The following is a 19,394-nucleotide window of genomic DNA, read 5'->3' as shown; positions in this document are numbered from 1 at the left end:
CCAGCATGGTCACATGCATCACCCCTCAGTGTAAAGGTACAGCAGCCGAACTCAGGCCTTTAAGGTTGTCTTTGTTTGGGGATTTTTGTTTTTGTTTATAGGACCCCCTTGAAAAGTAGATCTGTTTCCTCTACAAGCTCATAAAAGTTACTTGCCTTTCATGTACCACTTTTTTTTGTGTCATAAAATCTTACCTTCTTTCCTTGTAAAATCAAATGGAGTTTGACCTTACTGTGTGTACAGTGAGGGAGTTGACTCTGTTAAACTGTTGACTCAGCCTATAAGGATAAGAATTCAGCTAACAATTTTGGTGAAGCACAACAAGGGGTGTTTCTCAAAGCCAGATTTGCAACTCTTTGCAATCACTTATTACTTGTTACTTGTTGTTTCAGAATGTTAACCCATGTTTGCAGGCCATATCTTTGATGCTATTTTGTGAAATAGCCCCTGGTCTTGATGAGTTTTAAGTTCCTCTTGGCAATTTGACTTTTCTGTTCCATTCAACTGCTCCACTGTGGTTTGTTGCACTCTAATCCGTGTGCTGTTTTAACATTGCACAGGGGTATAGTGTAAGCAGTGCTTCCAGAGTATGGGCCAGGTGTGTGCAGTTTGCATGGGACCCCTGACCTTTCATGAGGACTGTGAGAAAGAGCTGGGAGGCATCCACAGGGACACATTACTCATGATGACCACGCGTTAGACTGTTGAACCTGTTAGACTCTAGCTGCCCACTTAACTATCGTGTTACACTTTGTTTGGTTACACTTAAAATACAGTGTTACTCACTTTCCCCAATTGCATTTTGTCACTAGAAACAATTTGTAACGTAGTAACTAAACATATAAATAATGTGGAATAATAATGAATTAATGAACTAGAATATGTCTCTTAGTCATACAGAAGAGCAGTTGTGTGTTGTAACAGTGGTATAATCTGTATGTTCCAGAGACTCCAGTGATGATGAGCAGCTGGGCCTGTGGACCGCGGCGCTAACTTGCCCCCACATCCCTCACAGGGGCACCAGGAGACTGATGAAGATGGGGATCGCCATGGCAACGTGGCGACGGCCCTCATAGAGCAGGGTGCAGCGTGGGGCCTGCAGCAGTATAGGGCTGGTGGAAGGAGACAATGGGGACAGTAGTAGATTTTGCCGATTTTTTCAAATTGATTTATTTTATATATATATATATTTTTTAATAACTTTATTTAACGAGGCAAGTCAGTTAAGAACACATTCTTATTTTCAATCACGGCCTAGGAACGGTGGGTTAACTGCCTTTTTCAGGGTCAGAACCACAGATTATTACCTTGTTTCGGTCACTAGTCCAACGCTCTAACCACCTGCCTTACGAGGAGCCTGCCTGTTACACGAATGCAGTAAGAAGCCAAGGTAAGTTGCTAGCTAGCATTAAACTTATCTTATAAAAAACAATCAATCAATCATAATCACTAGTTATAACTACACATGGTTGATGATATTACTAGTTTATCTAGCGTGTCCTGCGTTGCATATAATCGATGCGGTGCGCATTCGCGAAAAAGGGCTGTCGTTGCTCCAACGTGTACCTAACCATAAACATCAATGCCTTTCTTAAAATCAATACACAGTATATATTTTTAAACCTGCATATTTAGCTAAAAGAAAGGTTAGCAGGCAATATTAACCAGGTGAAATTGTGTCACTGCTCTTGCGTTCATTGCACGCAGAGTCAGGTCATTTCGAAATAATTTGCCAGAATGTTACGTAATTATGACATAACATTGAAGGATTTGCAATGTAACAGCAATATTTAGACTGATGGATGCCATCCATTAGATAAAATATGGAACGGTTCAGTATTTCACTGAAAGAATAAACGTTTTGTTTTCGAAATGATAGTTCATGGATTCGACCATATTAATGACCTAAGGCTCATATTTATGTGTGTTATTATGTTATGATTATTATGTCATTATGTTATGATTTGATAGAGCAGTCTGACTGAGCGATGGTAGGCACCAGCAGGCTCGAACGCATTCATTCAAACAGCACTTTCGTGCGTTTTGCCAGCAGCTCTTCGCAATGCTTGGCTGTTTATGACTTCAAGCCTCTCAACTCCCGAGATTAGTCTGGTGTAACCAATGTGAAATGGCTAGCTAGTTAGCGGGGTGCGCGCTAATAGTGTTTCAAACATCACTCCCTCTGAGACTTGGAATGGTTGTTCTCCTAGTGGAGTGATGGGTAACGCTGCTTCGAGGATGGCTGTTGTCGATGTGTTCCTGGTTTGAGCCCAGGTAGCAGAGAGGGATGGAAGCTATACTGTTACCCTGTCATGAGAATTATGTTCTCAAGGTTCCTCACCCAATTCAATTATACTACTCAGTCTGTGACCTAGAATTTGTAAGATACTGGTCGAATGAAACAGACGCTAAAATAGTCAAAAAGGTTTATTCATGAGAGCGCTGGTCTGTTGTACAAAACCATTCATTTTATACTGGCTTCTTACGCACACACGCACATACTTTCACACACAAACATTAGGTATCCTACGCACACACTGTCCTGCTACCCAGCCGACAAAGATTAGGGGAGTCCGTGAGAATCACTCCCCGTCCTCCCTCAAGATAGGGAGACCCTGGGAAGTACTCTCAGTGGCCCCCAGCCAAGGTCGGCACCGAATCTTGCTCAGACAGTCTATTTTTAAGATATACGATAATAGTCATTGTACAGATATATTGTTTTACCCTAATTCTGACTAAAAACTACACTCACGGATATAGAATTCTACTGACTAAAACCACACACATCATTAATTATAACTTTATGATTCTAATCAATTTCATACAATTATATGGTTTCAGGGTGGAGTATTCTAATCATTCATTTAAACCTATAAATTCCATCAACATACACTGGCAATACTAAAAAATAAAAAATACAAATCGTATAGAGAGAAATATTCCTATAATAACTACAACCTAAAACATCTTACCTGGGAATACTGAAGACTCATGTTAAAAGGAACCACCAGCTTTCATATGTTCTCATGTTCTGAGCAACTTTCTCAAGGATGACCACCTTAAAACCAACCAGCTCCACTTACATTCAGAAGGAACTAATTGTGCTCAGCTCAGAACACTGCAGTCTGTGATAAAGAGGCTACAGATGTTAATAGGGATGAGCAAATTACTTTCTAAGTTATATACATTTAATTTAGTATTTAAAATACATGTTTTCCATGTTATCCAAAGTATTAGCCCATTTATTTTCCATATGTAAGTGCGATTAAAAATAGGGGAACTTCATACTGAACTTTTAGATGCATTTGAAGTGTTCTCCAAATCTAGAATGTAAATGAGCTTTGGTTTTGGTTAAATTCCCCCCATTTATGATTTAGTAACATTGGAATGCCCTGCATGAATCACCTACACTCCAGAGGTTAATTTATAATCAAACTGATGACAACCTTAGATGCTATAGGGCCAATGACCTTAGAGTTATTTGAAAGATGAATAGTACAAGCTGATGTCATGCATTGTGGATTGACCATTTTAGGACCATTTTAAGAGAATAAATACATTATTTAATATTTACATTGTATAATGTTAGTCAGACTGTTTTGTGATATTCATATTTGTATGTCTCTGTGGAAAGTTGGAAACAGATAAGGACACTATGACTTTGTAAATGGGGTGGTAAACGCCCACAAAGTTTGAATTAAAAAGTACAATAAATAAGTAAACTGAATAACAACGCACACGTCTCATGTTTCCACCCTCAGTTCATTATACAGGCCCAGTGTTAAATGTCGGTGTTTCTCCTCACCATTCCTTGTCTGATGCCGGGGTGGAATCCAGTTTATTTTTGTGTGTGTGGGAGGATACGAGATTCCAGCCAGGATGGCAATGGAACGCTGACAAGAAAAGTTTCCTCTTGACTGGACAGACCAAAACGGACTCAATGGCGACCAAGGTATGATATATCACCTTGTAAGAGTTGTTTTCTTACCATTAATCATCTTTAAGTCAATACTTATCTGTTTCTTATTTTGATATTTAGAATTTGTGATTCAAACGCACAGGAGACTGTAATCAAGTTTATTAGCTAGGGCGCCGGCTCTCACCTATAGGACTTTCATGCAAACTGACATCAGCGCATGATGTACGATAAAGCGCTAACATGTTAGAGCGTAACAAATCGAAACCAATTTAGCTATTTTACCAGAGTATATCATTAGCCGACATTATGCTCACTGGTCTTGTGGATTTCATTTTGACACGGAATTCGCAATCTGGGTGCCAGTTATTTTGTAGCAGTTGAGTGCCCTGTGCCTCGACATTCGGCGCAGAGTAACAGAAAGCACGGGGAATCAATCAGGTTCACGCACCCCTTTCTATGGAAACGCTGGGATGGGTACGCTTTTTTGTTAAGGAGGAACGTCTAATTTTGCGTGGCTATTTGAATGATATCTGAATTTATTGCATTGAAAATTGGTTTCTAGCCACCATTGATAGTAAAAGTTGACGCCTCACACATATAATAGGTGCAGTACAGTGGGATTTAATGAGCCCAAAGTTCAGCTATGGATATGCAATGTATTACAAAAGGCTACCCGAGATGAATAGGAATAACGTTCTACAGCTTTGGCCAACACCCAGAAGGTAAATCTGTCAGAGCTGCCAGTGCAGACTGACAGGGTGTGCTACAACGCTTGAGTGCGGTTGTTAAATGAATGAATCAGTCAGTCAACCATTAGTTTAATACAATTCTGCTGAAATATACACTATGGGCACAAAACATTAGGAGAACACCCTTTTGCCCTCAGAACAGCCTCAATTCATCTGGGCATGGGCTCTTCACGGTGTAGAAAGCGTTCCACATTGATGCTGGCCCATATTGACTCCAATTCTTCACAGGGTTGAGTCAAATTGGCTAGATGTCCTTTTGGGTGGTGGACCATTCTTGATGCAGACGGGAACTGTTGCGTGTGAAAAACCCAACAGCATTGTAGTTCTTGACACACTCAAATCGGTATGCCTGGCACCTACTACATACACTTAAATATTTTGAATTGCCCACTCACCCTCTAAATGGCACACACACAAAATCCATGTCTCAATTGTCCCAAGGCTTTAAAATCCTTCTTTAACCTGTCTCCACCCCTTCATATACACAAATTAAAGTAGATTTAACCTCCGTGGGACAGTTGAGCTAATGTGCTCTAATGTGATTAGCGTAAGGTTGTAAGTAACAAGAAAATTTCCCAGGGCATAGACATATCTGATATGGGTAGAACGATTAAATTCTTGTTAATCTAACTGCACTGTCCAATTTACAGTAGCTATTACAGTGAAATAATACCATGCTATTGTTTGAGGAGAGTGCACAGTTGTGAACTTGAATGTATTAATAAACCAATTAGGCACATTTGGGCAGACTTGATGCAACATTTTAACAGGAATGCAATGGTTCATTGGATCAGTCTAAAACGTTGTATATACACTGCTGCCATCTAGTGGTCAAAATCTAAATTACGCCTAAACTGGAATAATACATTGTGGCTTTTCTCTTGCATTTCAAAGATGATGGAAAAAAAACTGCATGTTTTTTTCTTTGTATTATCTTTGACCAGATCTAATGTGTTATATTCTCCTACGTTAATTTCACATTTCCAAAAACGTAAAAGTGTTTCCTTTCAAATGGTATCAAGAATATGCATATCTTTGCTTCAGGTCCTGAGCTACAGGTAGTTAGATTTGGGTATGTCATTTTTGGCGAAAATTGAAAAAAAGAGTCTGATCCTTAAGAGGTTTTAACAGGTGACATCAATAAGGAACCATAGCTTTCACCTGGTCAGTCTCATGGAAAGAGCACATGGAAAGAGTTCCTAATGTTTTGTACACTCAGTGTATATGTAAACAAATTAAATACTTCAGAATCCTATACAATCAACCCTCAATTGAGTATTGGAATTGTACCAATTCTTTCTGAATCTGAGATCCTGCCATTAATGTTTTTCCCATGATGATGCAGATATTGTGGCAGCTAAATCAACATTTGCTGAAATATCAAATAAATTAGGAAATGTCAGTAATAGCAGTTTAACTAATTACAACTGGGGAACTCCATTCAAATGCTTCAAAAGTACAGGTCATTTTATCATAAGGGTGTGTCAAGCGAGACGCCCTAAACTATGTTCATGACTAGCCCTGAGGCTTAACACATCTTGGTATTGTTCTTGGGTAAACATTATCCTAACAGTAGTGTGTGTGACACATATATGTTTTACTACCAGGTGTGCACTGTGCAGGATACTGATCATAATGTGATTGCAAATGAGTAACATACACTCATGATTAGGTTGTGTTATGCATAGTACAATTTATCTGTCATACACTATTAAAGTGTATACTTCCTTCAAATCTGCTCTTAATATTTATGTGTTATTCTCTCTCACACACCACAAGTACTCAGATCTGGAGTTGGCGTTGAACACCCTGGTAAGTCAGTTCCATGATGCTGCAGCCAACAATGCCCCCACACTAACCACAGAGGAGTTCCAGACCCTGGTCTCCACACAGCTACCTACCCTTGACAAGGTAATATGAACCCACACAGTAAAGTACGACTCTGTTCCAATATGTTCCTTCCTTCCTTGCGGTAATCACTGATCTGACATGACTGAATTCAGGAAATCTGTGTAGTTTAACCCCGGCTTAAACCTATCCAGCCATGTTATATACATTTTTATCCCAAGGAAAGGATGAAGGAAGAATGCATTTGAACTATTGGGCCAGGGAGAGGTCCCTCATTTTGATTGATAAATTCTTCCCTTCTATGGCAACCCCTGAACAAATAGAAGTGCAATCCCAAAATGATCCCTAAACAGTCTAATCTCTACCATCAAGCTGTGTGTTGCCTCCCCCTTGTGGATCTGAGAGGATTGGAATTAGGTTGTGGCTCCACCTAGTTCAACTGGATACATTGCGTAATTACATGCTTACATCTATCCAGCCATTGCTGATTCATGGAGGGTGGATTGATGGGGTGTTTGGATGGCTCTATTTAAATATGGACCGTAAATTATGTTATATTTTTCAACCCTTTAAAAAAATAAAAAACATACACATGACAACATCACACAAACATCAACTACATCACACCTGCCCAGACTCACATGCTCATGCCACCATCTCCAGCGCCCACACTCTCTGCCACATGGCCTCAAACTTTACCATTTTATTTCTCTGTCGCCCACACACTTTCAACATTGTGTTAACAATGAAGGATTGGTTGATTTCCAGTTTTTAAGTGTATATTTTTTCAAGATGATTGACGAAAAAAGTATCGTCCAACCCATTGGCTATCCCACTGCACCCTCATATACCAAGTCTTGAAATATGCTGCCAGACAGATTAAAAGTACATTTACATTGTAATACTTCTGACAGACAACTTTGTAACCCTGCCCATAACTTTTGGACTTTATAACTTTATACCCTTTCTAATAGACCTCAGGAGATGAACAAGGCTTGAGCCAGCTGCTGCAGCAGATTGGGGTGAAGGATGGAAGGGGGGTCTCCTTTGAGAACTTTTGGAGCTTAGTCCAGACACTGGCCACCATTCAATACGGACAGAGGAGCCAGGAGAAGACAATCAAGTGTAATTGCGTTCTACAGTGAGGAGCTGGTCAAACATTATCTTGGGAAACCTACCACTTAAGGGAACAGTTTACTCCACCCAAAAAATCACACTTTAACCTGGGCCCCTTCACCCACCCCATCCTAGGATTCTAACTCCCTAACTCCTCCTCCCTGGCTGTTCACACCTGGTTGTTATGTGTCTGCCACAGAGAGGGTTAATAAAGTTGTAGGCCTATTGGATGGTTAAATGAAAGGTTTACATTATAGTCTTCTATTTCATCTGCAATTACCCAACATTATTATTTCAACTTCATTGTTATTTCAGTTCTTATGGATAATAGCATGCTATTTATGTTTTCATTATTTACATTTTTGTCACTCATATTAAAACCAACATGTCAAATGCAAAAATGACTAGAAATGAAACATAGTATGTGTGTTATGTTCATGATAATTGTATAACTTGTTGAATAAAACTTTACATTTTGTTACCTGTTTTGTGTTATTCATGCTTTTTTTCTATCATAAGTATAGGCTAGGCCAATATCATGGAAGCTACCAACTCTAGAATACACAACACTATACAGTCTACTCCTTTATGTAGGTCTGACTCCACCCACTGACTCTGGATCTGATAATATGTCATTCCTAGAGCTAATGTCAGAATTAGAGGTAGAGTAATCTGATCAGTGGTTATGCGGCAACGTCTCGCTCAAAGTAACCGAACCAGAGAGTTTCTAAACCCAGAGGTGCAACATTGCGAGACTTCCGGGAAGGCTTGCTAAACAGACCAGGCCAAGCAAACCAGGCCTGGACTTTGGGTTTGAGAAGTCAATGGGCCGTGCTCGATAGGTTCAAAACTGTAATGTATCGTGGCTAAATGGACTGATCTAAAAATAATGAAGAGTAGTTATTTATGATGGAAGGTGATTTGTAGATCAGTCAGTCGGCGGTCGCCTGCAGTCTGCTGCAACTTTGAACAAGTCCAATGAGAAGTAAAAACATTCTTCCTTAGTTGTTCATTTCCTCTAAAGGCACACCTAAATTGGAGCCAATGTCTTAAGTTGTTGAACAATGTTTAACTCCAACCTCGTGAAGGGGACAAACTGTCACATTTTCGTCAAAAACGAATTTATGTGGAAGCAGTGCCTTTGACGGCCTGCACATGCGCAGTTCGGCGCAAGACCAATGTTTACGTGATTCTGCGCATGAGTTTAGCTAGCCAACGTCGCCATGAACCTCGCCTAATGCAACCGTCGTGATCGGGATAAGCAGTTTATGCCTAGCTGGACTATCTTTGACCAAACTTCTTCCGTTACAATGTTTTTTTTTAGTCTGAAAGAATATCCGGAGTAGCCTGCCCTGGTTTAGAACCTGCGCAAGGTAAATACAAAAACAGTTTAACGGTTTTTATTCTCATTTGCGTGCGAACAATCATCAATAGAGGTAAGTCTCGCCTTAAATATACATACATTATGATTATGAATAGTAATGCATGTCTCGTTTTTCTCTCATTAAAAGCTATTTTATCCCGAATGACTCTTCCACACAGATGAACCATGGCGGGCAAAGCGGCGGTGACTTTCCGTTTGGGCCGAATGTAGTAAAAGAATCGGGAACCTATGGAAATTGTGTCCTCTGTGGGTTAACTTTAAACCACGAGCGATATCCCCAACTTCTTCCCTGTTTGCACTCTATATGTCAAGCATGCCTGCCCCCAGACAATCCAGGGTTGCAGAAAGGTATGAAGCACTTTTGTTGAACACATCGGTTTGGTGAATTTACTGTATCGAGCCCTTGGAATAAGGACTGTTCTGACATTTTGGTCAAAAATGAGTTATTCACATAGCTAGTTAGAGTTGTTCTTGACTTTAGTTGGTGTCCTTCACAGCTCTTTAGATGGTCTTCACATGTGAGACCTCAGGTTATTGGAAAAAGTCCATTTACGACGGAAAAAAATAAATATATAGGAAGTTTTATTTGCACAAACAGCTTTGCTTTGAACTTGGTTTTATAAGTTTCTATTTGCAATTCAATCACACAATGCTGGGTTTCCAACAAAAATGATGTAAAGTGATGTGAAAGAGGAAGACATAACAAAACGGTTCTGAGATCTGGGACTCTCCATATTTAAAACTATACATTTTGATAAAACCAATAGTTCCATGTCCTTGATTATTCATATAATGGGTTCTGACGCTCTTTTGCAATTATTTTGATTTGTTTCACCACTTTTGTAGAATAATGACTGGCCACAACTTCTACTCTTTATGGCAATAATAAGTAAATGCAGGTACCTTGGATGATCCCTTAAATCCCCATTGGTGAGGCATCCCTGTTTTTATCTTGTTCTATATAGATATTGAAAGAATATTTCACTGAAAATACAAACTTACCAGATTGCATGGATAACTAGTAAGTAGTTTGCTTGCACTGGGCATCAAAGACCAGAACAATATACCAGTTTACTCATCCAGAGCTAAGTTTTAGCCATGTTGCTAGTTATCCATGGTGTATTTGTCATTTTAGTGAACTATTGCTTTAACAAATATATGGTGAACATGAATGAATGTATTTATGCGGTTTGAAGGATGGAGGGGATACTCTTTATTTAACAATTACATGGCTTTTCTTTTGAAATTAAATTAATCTTATAATTCAGTGCCAGATAGAACCGTTTTACTCAACCCACATCCAACATATGAGAATGCTCAATATCTCATAACTAGACTTTTGGCAGATAGAACCTTATAATTCCAAGGTCACAGTATCATTATCTGGGGGGGGAGGCCAAAGACTATTCAGAGAAACCCACAAGACAATCACACAGTGTTTTAGACAGGAAACATTGAGAATGGAAATGTTACAACATTGCAACAATAGTCTATTTCTCTCTCTCTCTCCAGATCTCTCTATCTCTCCAGCATGTCCGTCCTGTGACCTGCCATTTAATATTCTGGAAGTCAAAGATAATCTCTTTATTAAGAACTCTTCCAACAAACTCTGGACTGGTAATGTCCAGGTGAGACACTTTGGGGGTTAATATGAATAACTCAATAATATTAACTCAGTCAATGATAGTGCTGTTCCCATAGCCTGTGAATGCCTTTACAAATTCTGTGTATTCCATCATCACGTCTGTGACTGCAGTGTACCTGTTGTGAGGGGTTTGTGGCGAGTGGCTGGTGTGTGGAGTGTGGAGAGGCGCTGTGTTCGGAGTGTGTATCTGCACACAGGAGAGTGAAGGTGACGAAGGACCACACTATCCGACTCCAACCCCCAACAGGTCTGCCCTAGAAAATCATCATCCAGAATTATATACCCTCAATACCATGCTATTGAGCATTATGGCTATTTTCTTCAGAGACTTCTACTCATGTAGAATTTGATTAAATTATCCACATACATATCTTATCTGCTCAAAGAGTTTTACAAGCATCAGACCATCTTATGCAAACACCTTGTAATATTCAAGTTATATTTTATTATCTGGTCACTACACACACACGCACACAAAAGACCTGGGCCTCCCAAACATTGACTTAGAGGTCTGACTGAGCCAGACACAGTCATCAAACACTTGTTGATAATACCAGGACACTGAAATAGCATGTTTATATACTAGAATGTATCATATTTTTGTATTCCCCTGCAGGAGTCTCTGCCCCCACAGTGTTTTGTCCCACACACAAACATGAGCCAATCAAGCTCTTCTGTTTGACCTGCGATCAGCTAACCTGTCGAGACTGCCAACTAATGGATCACAGGAACCACAGGTAAGTTTCCTGGCATATTGTAAATACAGTCACAGTATCATGGAATGTGAGGTTGGGCCTAGTTCAAATACTGTAGAAAAAGCATCCTTACCGACCTTGAAGTAATCGCTAAAACACAATTCGATAGGTAAAAAATAAGTCACGTGATTACTTCGAGAGGAGGACAAGATGGATTCTTTAAGCATTTCAACAGGGCTGAAGTCTCTTCTCCTGTTCTCCTGAGTCTCCCCTTCCATTCCCATGCAGTTTCCAGTTCCTCCATGAGGCGATGGTCAGCCAGAAAGAGCAGCTTCAGTCCCTGGTGCAGAGAGTGAGGCAGCAGAGATTTGCAGTGAAGCAGAGCCTTCTGGACATGGATGGCAGGTAATAACTGGTCAATTACACAGGAATGAAATTACAATATTGGTAGCCATGCTGGTTAAGTGTGACTTGATTTCATGAATTCAAGTGTGCCTTGAATTATTTGCTTATTTGAGCTGTTCTTCACATAATTTGGACTTGATCGCCCTATTTGGTAAAAGACCTTCTGTATACCGCCCCTACCGTGTCACAACATAACTGATTGGCTCAAACGTATGAATAAGGAAATACATTCTTTATTAACAAGGCACACCTTTTAATTGAAATGCATTCCGGGTGACTACCTCTTGAAGCTGGTTCAGAGAATGTTAAGAGTGTGCAAAGCTGTTGTCGTGTCTTTACTATGATTATATTATATGACATGCTATTTTATCAAATCGATTACCTAACGTTTAATTGATTACGTGATTGAATTAAACCATGCAACAATTAAAAGACAACTAACTAATCAAGTCACAGAAATACATGAAAACAAACAGTAGATATTATACATTGGGTTGTTAACAATGATACAAAGAAAAGGCCCCTAGAGGGCAAAGCCGATATGGTCGACAAAAGAAAGGGGTGTGCAGTTCAAGATCGGGAAACTCATAGAGGATTACTACACTGTCGTGGAAATTTCCTCTATTTTCCAAATCATGGGAGCAAACCACACACGTCAGAGTTAGTTATAAAAGTCCATCTTTAATTATATGAGCTCTATCACAATCCTGTGACTCTCAGATAAAATTCGGTGTCTCTCAGTGAATTCTCTGAGAGCCCCCTTACAATGCAACTGAGTTCCTTTAATAGCAAAGACACACATAGTCAGACAGCATAGACATAATTCCTCGTTCAGCTTTGTCTCCTTTCCCAAACCCCAGAACCATAAACCAAATCCTCCATATCAACAGGCATATATCAAATTGTCATTTAGATACAACCCACTCAAAATACAACCTCCTGGACAAACTCACGGGGAGGTGAATGAGGCTATAGGTTAAGACGGAAACAACATTAGAGGGAGCATAGAATGATTCCAGACACTGCAAACCCTCCTTTCCCCACTGGGAAAGGTAGGGAGTAAAAGATATGTTTACACATGATGACACTTTGATCTCTCCCCTCTCTGTGGCCCATGCAACTTAGTCCTGACATAGAACAGATAACTGCCAATGGCCACCACTATAGTACAACAAAATACATTCTTATGAGAAATAACTCATAAGCATATCATGAAAATAACACATCTTATCTATGTTTACTCAACTAATTCTGATAATTCCACAACAACACTCATAGAAATTGCTAATACTTTACATGAACGACCGCTCATTCCAAAATAAATTGCAATTCATATTTACGCCCGTATGTCGTTGTTGTCTTCTCTGTTGGAATCCTCGATCGTCCTGCAAGGTTCATCAGAGTCTCTGGGTTAACTTTAATTGAGGTCACAGTCTTTCATGGTTGTAGGTGGTTAGAATGGATACTTCAGAGTACCATTCAGAAATGTTCTTATAGAATAGATGCTTTGGGGGGGGGGGTGTATTCTCGTCCTAGGTTTACGTAATTTCTAGCTGCATACTAGTAATTTGTGTCCAGCCATGTAGCCAATGCTCCACGTGGTATAGTCTTGTCCTTTGATAGAGTTGTAAGTTTAAACTACTTCACACACCAGCGTCACCCGGCATGTTTTTGTCTTAGAAATTCAACCATTTGCAACCTTGGCTTACACCAGGGTTTGCGTGGTCTGGTGTGAATTTCATCAGGAGTGGGTTTTATGCGTTTCAGTAGAAAAGGGCGGTCCATGACCCTGACGTAATGTCTATACTCACGTGGGCGTGGTCACTGACTAGTTAATCTCTATATGAAAATCCATACTCTCATTTAGAAGGTTAACATTACATTTAATCTTTTCACAAATAGTTTCATGTTTAATCACATACGTTTCACAATATTTAGATGTAAACCTGACAGCTGGGAAATGTACACTTTAAGAGATATAGTTGCTGTCCTTCATGAGATCACCAAATGAAACACACTCGTCATAACTGTCCCTTACGTGTCCACGGACCCTTCCCACCTTCTCTAAAGTAGAGATATAGTTGCTGTCCTTCATGAGATCACCAAATGAAACACACTCGTCATAACTGTCCCTTACGTGTCCACGGACCCTTCCCACCTTCTCTAAAGTAGAGATATAGTTGCTGTCCTTCATGAGATCACCAAATGAAACACACTCGTCATAACTGTCCCTTACGTGTCCACGGACCCTTCCCACATTCTCTAAAGTAGAGATATTGTTTAATTCTCCCATTTTTGGGATTTAGGAGTTTGGCTAAGTGAAGTCCTTTGTTCTCTCCCTGTGCTCTCCCTCTCTTTCTGCATGACCAGAGGGAGAGCGTCTCGGCCAGGAATTTATGATCTGAGATAACAAATCCTGGATTTAGGAGAGAGAGTGAGGGTGGGGGGCACGTTCTACACCCAGAAAGGGCCACGTCATGACACTGTTCTCAAGGCAAAGGGTGGCTACTTTAAAGAATCTCAAATATCAAATATATTTTGATTTGTTTAACACTTTCTTTGGTTACTACGTGATTCCATATGTCTTATTTCATAGTTTTGATGTCTTCACTATTATTCTACAATGTATAAAATAGTACAAATAAAGAAACCTTTGAATGAGTATGTGTGTCCAAACCCCTCATGTTCTCTCCCACTCGCAGATTGCTAGACATAACACAACTCAAGTCAAAGCTGAGGGAGAGCCTGAAGAGAATGCTTCTTGCCACTGTTCAACTCTTGAAATCGAGAGCCATGTCGCTCTACAGCAACATAGAGGTATTTCAGCTATACAAGACTAACACAATGCATGAAAGCTAAAGAAGGTATGTGTGTGCATACGTGTATGTGATTTTACTCCGTTTGAGTCAATAAAATGCTTGCTCATGTCTACCTAGACAATGTGTAATGCCGAGGTGGCAGGGATCGAGACGAGACGGAGTGCGCTAAACAGACTGGGGCAGAGGCAGGAGTATGTTGCTGACTTTGCTGAGAAAGCCCTGAATGTGGATGACTTCTTTGCCCTGCTCTCCTGCAAAGGGCAGGTAGGAACCCACTTGTTCTGCCTGTACAAAGCTGCTCACACATTTCTTTGTTTTTCTTTTGGCTTATATGAGAGTGCTTTCTCCCCCAAAGACACTTCATTCTGAATTGAGTTGCCAATTTCTCTTTGAATTGAACTTGGATTGGCCATCCCCCACATGAAGCAGAATTTGAATGAAAGGAAGTAGAATTGAATTCTATAAAATTCAGTGAAATTCAAATGGCTTATTTTACCAACCAATCACCATAGAAATGTTTATTTTGACATAATGTATGGTTACCAATATCACGTAGCATAAGGTTGAACATTTTCATTTTTAAAACTCATTCCTAAAACCATTTAAAATGATTACTGTGGTCTGGAAATATTCGAAAATCATGTTGTCGGTTTTCTATAATAATTCATCATTCCCTTAATGTTTTTAAATATCAGAATACATTTCCCAGAATGCATTAGTTCAAACACTGCAGTATGGAAGAGAATAATCTAACATCTCATGACAAATATTTGAAATGGTATGTGTGTATTATTTGCATCAATAAGTGGCATATCCTTCTTGATAGAATATTTGTCAAATGAATGATACTTTCATGTTTTATGTCTTAGTTCAATTGGTTTGAATTAAATGTTACTTCCTTCAATTAAAATTAAATTCAAATGTTGCTTTCTGTGTGGTGTGGCAAATTCAATTGTATTGTTCGAAATTGAATTAGATTCAGAAATTCGAAATTGACCCCAATTTTGCATCACAAACATTAACACATCAACACACATGCATAACCCTATGGACACATGCTCCTCTCACTCCACAGATTGGGTCCCAGTTACAGCATCTCTTGACTCAGAGTACTGAGCCCCCGGGGACCATGCTTAAGTTGCAGCTGGTGATTACTGATGACTTCAAGAAACAAATAGCTTCCTTTGGTAAATCAAGATACTCAATCTCATATTCATGTAGGCTTTGCTGGCTTGGATTTTAACAAAATCCTTAGATTAAATCAGGAAAAAAAAGCTTTAGCATTGATTACCACATAACGATGTGGTAGTCCAGTATTGCCCATTTCAGTGTTGTTAAAATAACATGCCAAAATCGACCCAAGGAATATTTTTCAATGGGAATGGGGCCACAGGACGCAAGCTTGAGACTGTTTGGTCGTGACCATCGCATTTATATCATCGCTCCTACAATAGTATTATTTTTCTTCCTTTTTTCCAGGTAAACTTTTGGGTGATATTGTTCCCTTTGCCCAATCACATGTTAGTCAAGACAACCCCCTGGAAAACCAAGAAAGACCCAATGCTCCCTCTGGCCAGACCTCTTCCAGTGCTCCTAACATGTCCATCCATTCTGTTCCCCCTCCACATAACCCTGTCTTCCAGCCCCCATGCCCTTCTTACACTGCCCCATCCAACCCCCACAGTCAGCCCTCAACTTCCCAGCCCTCCACCTCCCGTGCGCCTCCTCCTTATCGCTCCCTGCCTGTCCACACCCCTTCAAACCTTCCATTGAGCCATCCTGTGACACCCCAGCCCTGCCCATCTACACTAGCACCATCTCACCCCTCCCTGAATATACATAATTCACCATTCTGTCTTCCATCGAACCCTGCCCAGCCATCACTTGTCCCTGCACTTCATGTCCAATCAGCGTTGGTCCCCACAACCCATGCCCAGCTATCCCCTGTTCAGCCTCCAACTTCTCCATCTCTCCAACCACTAATCGAAGCCACACCGAGACTTTATGGTATGTTCAAGGCAACTCCTCCACCTGGACCTGGACGATCTCGGAGAGGTAAGGATGGAAAGTCCTGGACATTCCACTCATACTCACCTGTAGAGATCTGCCTCCCACCTTCTGGCTCCTCCTCTCCTGCAGCCGTAGCTCAGCATCAGAATAGGAACTTTCCAGAATCGCAGCTACTGTGGATCCTCCATCAGCCTCCCTCTGTAAACCCCATCCCTGTCCTCCCGGTTAAAGCACTAGCAGACTCCCCCTGTGATAGAAGCCTGCCTCCTACTGGTCTGGCAGACCCTGACCTAAACTCTCAGGCCAGGGAGAACGAGCCTACTTCTACTGTCACTGAATTGGAGACTGACACAGAGGCAGACAGTGCTATCGAGTTGGAGGTCCCGTCAGCCTGGGGTGATAGAAAGGCAGCTGCCTGCTCAGACAGTACTTCTTCAGATCTGCCTTTCACAGGGACTTTGTCTACTGAGAGGACCTCTAATCATCTCTCTCACAGTGTCTTAACCCACACCCACCACCCCAAAGAAGAAACTGACATGGACCCTAACAGTAAACCCTATTCTGTGGGTAGGACCGGTACTGCCCCCCACAACAATAAGAAGATGGCTTATGACCAACAACATGAGGACGCTAAGGCTATCAGGTCACTTCATCGGCATGTGGATAACTGGAGAACTGAGCTGCCAACACGCATTAGAGTGCTACTGGAGGGCCCCTCTCCAAGCCCCAACAGGACAGGTTTGGTAGAGGGCCCCTCTCTAAACCCCACCAGGACAGGTTCGGTGGAGGGCCCCTCTCCAAACCCCACCAGGACAGGTTTGGTGGTGGCCACTGAAATGCCAACCAGGCAACCCAATAACACTGAGCCACCGAGCTTGACCAATGGCAACGATGTTAACAACTCAAGGTACTGGCAACCAAGGGTCTTGATGTTTCAGCTACCCATCTCCACCCCCACTCCTGGAGGCGCTCTTCCTCAGTTCCTGCTCGTCCAAGGGGCCAGCAAAGATGAGATTATTCTGCAAGAGATTGCAGAAGACCACCAGGTAAGCACGTAGCTGCACTACATGTTTTGTTTCTGATTTAAAGTGTCGGTTAAGTTTAGTGATAAAGCACTTTACATTGTCCTTTTTATCTTAGTAAGATAGTGATGATGATCTATCCCCTCCGCTGTTGTTGTAGTCCCATGGCGATGACATCACACCACCAGAGTCAGACAACCTCCTCTGGACTAAGGCCCTGTCTTCCCCAGAGAGTCCCCCACTGCTCCAGTATGTGACCTGTGCGGCCTGCCACACTGTTGGCGGTTCTCTATTCTGTGTGGAGTGTGGGAGGGGCTACCACCAGGATTGTCATATCCCACCCATTGGTCCTTCCTTCTGGTAATCTCCCTAAAGAATTACAGTACTAGTTTCTGTGTAAAGTTCCAGTTTGGTGGAGTTGATATGGAGGAAATATGCTAGTCTGAGTTCCTTGTGTTAAAGCTATGTGCTGTCTGTTTCCCCCTCTGGTAGGGATGAGTGGAAGTGTTCACTTTGTCAGGACCTGGCCGACACCACAGACCCCTACAGTGATGACAGGCACAGGACTATGTGCCTCAGCCTAGCAGACCAGAGGGTACGATTCACCCCATTGTAGATTTGAATTTGGATCCTCCTGCTGAGTTGGATAACATTTTAAAATTTAACTTTTGGACCTGTAACTTCAATGCTGGCATTAACCAGATGTTATTTTCTTTGCTAACAGAAATGTGAGCATCTCCTACTCTTTCTAAGGTGTGAGAATGACAGAAACATCCTTTGCAGCACGGCTGAGGTGTGTATGAAAATAAATTAAAAACAAGTTGTTTTATTTTTAATTTATTTTTATGATTAGCCTGTCCTGACCAAAACTCACTGGCATTAGTGATATTTGTAAATAATCTTATATTTTGCTATTATTTAGCACATTTCAAATGAGAGCTCTCATACTTTTATCTCTTCAGCCCCCCTCAGATTCAATATGTCTTGACTCCATACATGGAAGGCTGCTACAACATCGATCACCCCCTTACCGTACCCCATCCGAATTTGTCTCTGATGTCTGGGTCCTTTTCGACACTATGTTGATGAACTCAAAGGTTGTCACATATTTTAAAATGTAATTTATATAGTAAAAATGTCATTACCGAAAGCATTTTCTAAACTTAACTGAGAATTTACAGACAAAAATACCAGACAAATTACATTGCATGTGCATTTGTTATTATCTCAAAAGGACCAGGAGTTGGTTGTCACGCTACGGGGCAGCTTTCAGAGGAAGTTAGGTGAAGTGTTTGGGACAGCTCTCCACCCCTCCCTCCTCAGGCACCCCAATAGCAGCTGGACTGAGACTGGGGAACCTGAGGAACCAACAGCTGCAGAGTCTCTGAAGAGGATGAGGGAGTTGCTGAATATGACCAAAGTGCCAAAAGCTAAGAAACATCACTCCCAGGTCAGAGTTGAAACAGATGAAAATGAAACTAATGTGAAAAAAATTAAAAAAGATGCAGACTGAATAATGGCCATTGAAGTGGAGTCTCAGAAATGCTATGTTAGTCAATTATATACAACTGACATTGTACTTTGTTTCATTAAATTAAAAACAAAAGGGATTGTGTGTGTGACTTTGTTTTTGCACATTTGTACCAACTATGCAATACGGTAGCCTTTTGTAATGTGCGCTAGTATATCAAATATTCTATGTATGCCTGTGTTTCAAACGTGCTAAAGTTGGCCTAGATGAAAGGTGCTCTGCATGAGCATAAGGCAGCCATAGATTAAACC

General features: G+C 40.9%; 2 protein-coding genes across 3 annotated transcripts; both read left to right on the top strand.

Annotated features, from left to right (window-relative positions):
- The first annotated feature begins 3,762 nt into the window (after positions 1 to 3,762).
- On the top strand, positions 3,763 to 8,113 carry LOC118364533 (uncharacterized). The gene is made up of 3 exons (XM_035746147.2): positions 3,763 to 3,952; positions 6,448 to 6,579; positions 7,491 to 8,113. Exons 1-3 carry the CDS (start codon positions 3,941 to 3,943, stop codon positions 7,659 to 7,661), a joined length of 315 nt encoding a protein of 104 aa, XP_035602040.1. The 5' UTR covers positions 3,763 to 3,940; the 3' UTR covers positions 7,662 to 8,113.
- Positions 8,114 to 8,582: 469 nt separating this feature from the next.
- Positions 8,583 to 19,222, top strand: LOC118364532 (transcription intermediary factor 1-alpha-like). Of its 2 annotated transcripts, none has more exons than XM_035746146.2 (15): positions 8,583 to 9,005; positions 9,175 to 9,364; positions 10,529 to 10,644; positions 10,773 to 10,908; positions 11,278 to 11,398; positions 11,645 to 11,761; positions 14,464 to 14,578; positions 14,698 to 14,844; positions 15,656 to 15,767; positions 16,060 to 17,636; positions 17,773 to 17,972; positions 18,105 to 18,207; positions 18,337 to 18,405; positions 18,575 to 18,709; positions 18,847 to 19,222. In XM_035746146.2, exons 2-15 carry the CDS (start codon positions 9,175 to 9,177, stop codon positions 19,123 to 19,125), a joined length of 3,417 nt encoding a protein of 1,138 aa, XP_035602039.1. In that variant the 5' UTR covers positions 8,583 to 9,005; the 3' UTR covers positions 19,126 to 19,222. The 2 variants fall into 2 exon arrangements, with proteins under 2 accessions (XP_035602039.1, XP_035602038.1); XM_035746145.2 differs by having other exon boundaries at positions 8,587 to 9,068.
- The last annotated feature ends 172 nt before the right edge of the window (positions 19,223 to 19,394 follow it).

The sequence above is a fragment of the Oncorhynchus keta genome, chromosome 31 (genome assembly GCF_023373465.1).
Source record: "Oncorhynchus keta strain PuntledgeMale-10-30-2019 chromosome 31, Oket_V2, whole genome shotgun sequence".
Lineage (NCBI taxonomy): Eukaryota > Metazoa > Chordata > Actinopteri > Salmoniformes > Salmonidae > Oncorhynchus > Oncorhynchus keta.
Note: the sequence above shows the minus strand (reverse complement) of the source record. Positions and strands in the feature narration are given on the sequence as shown.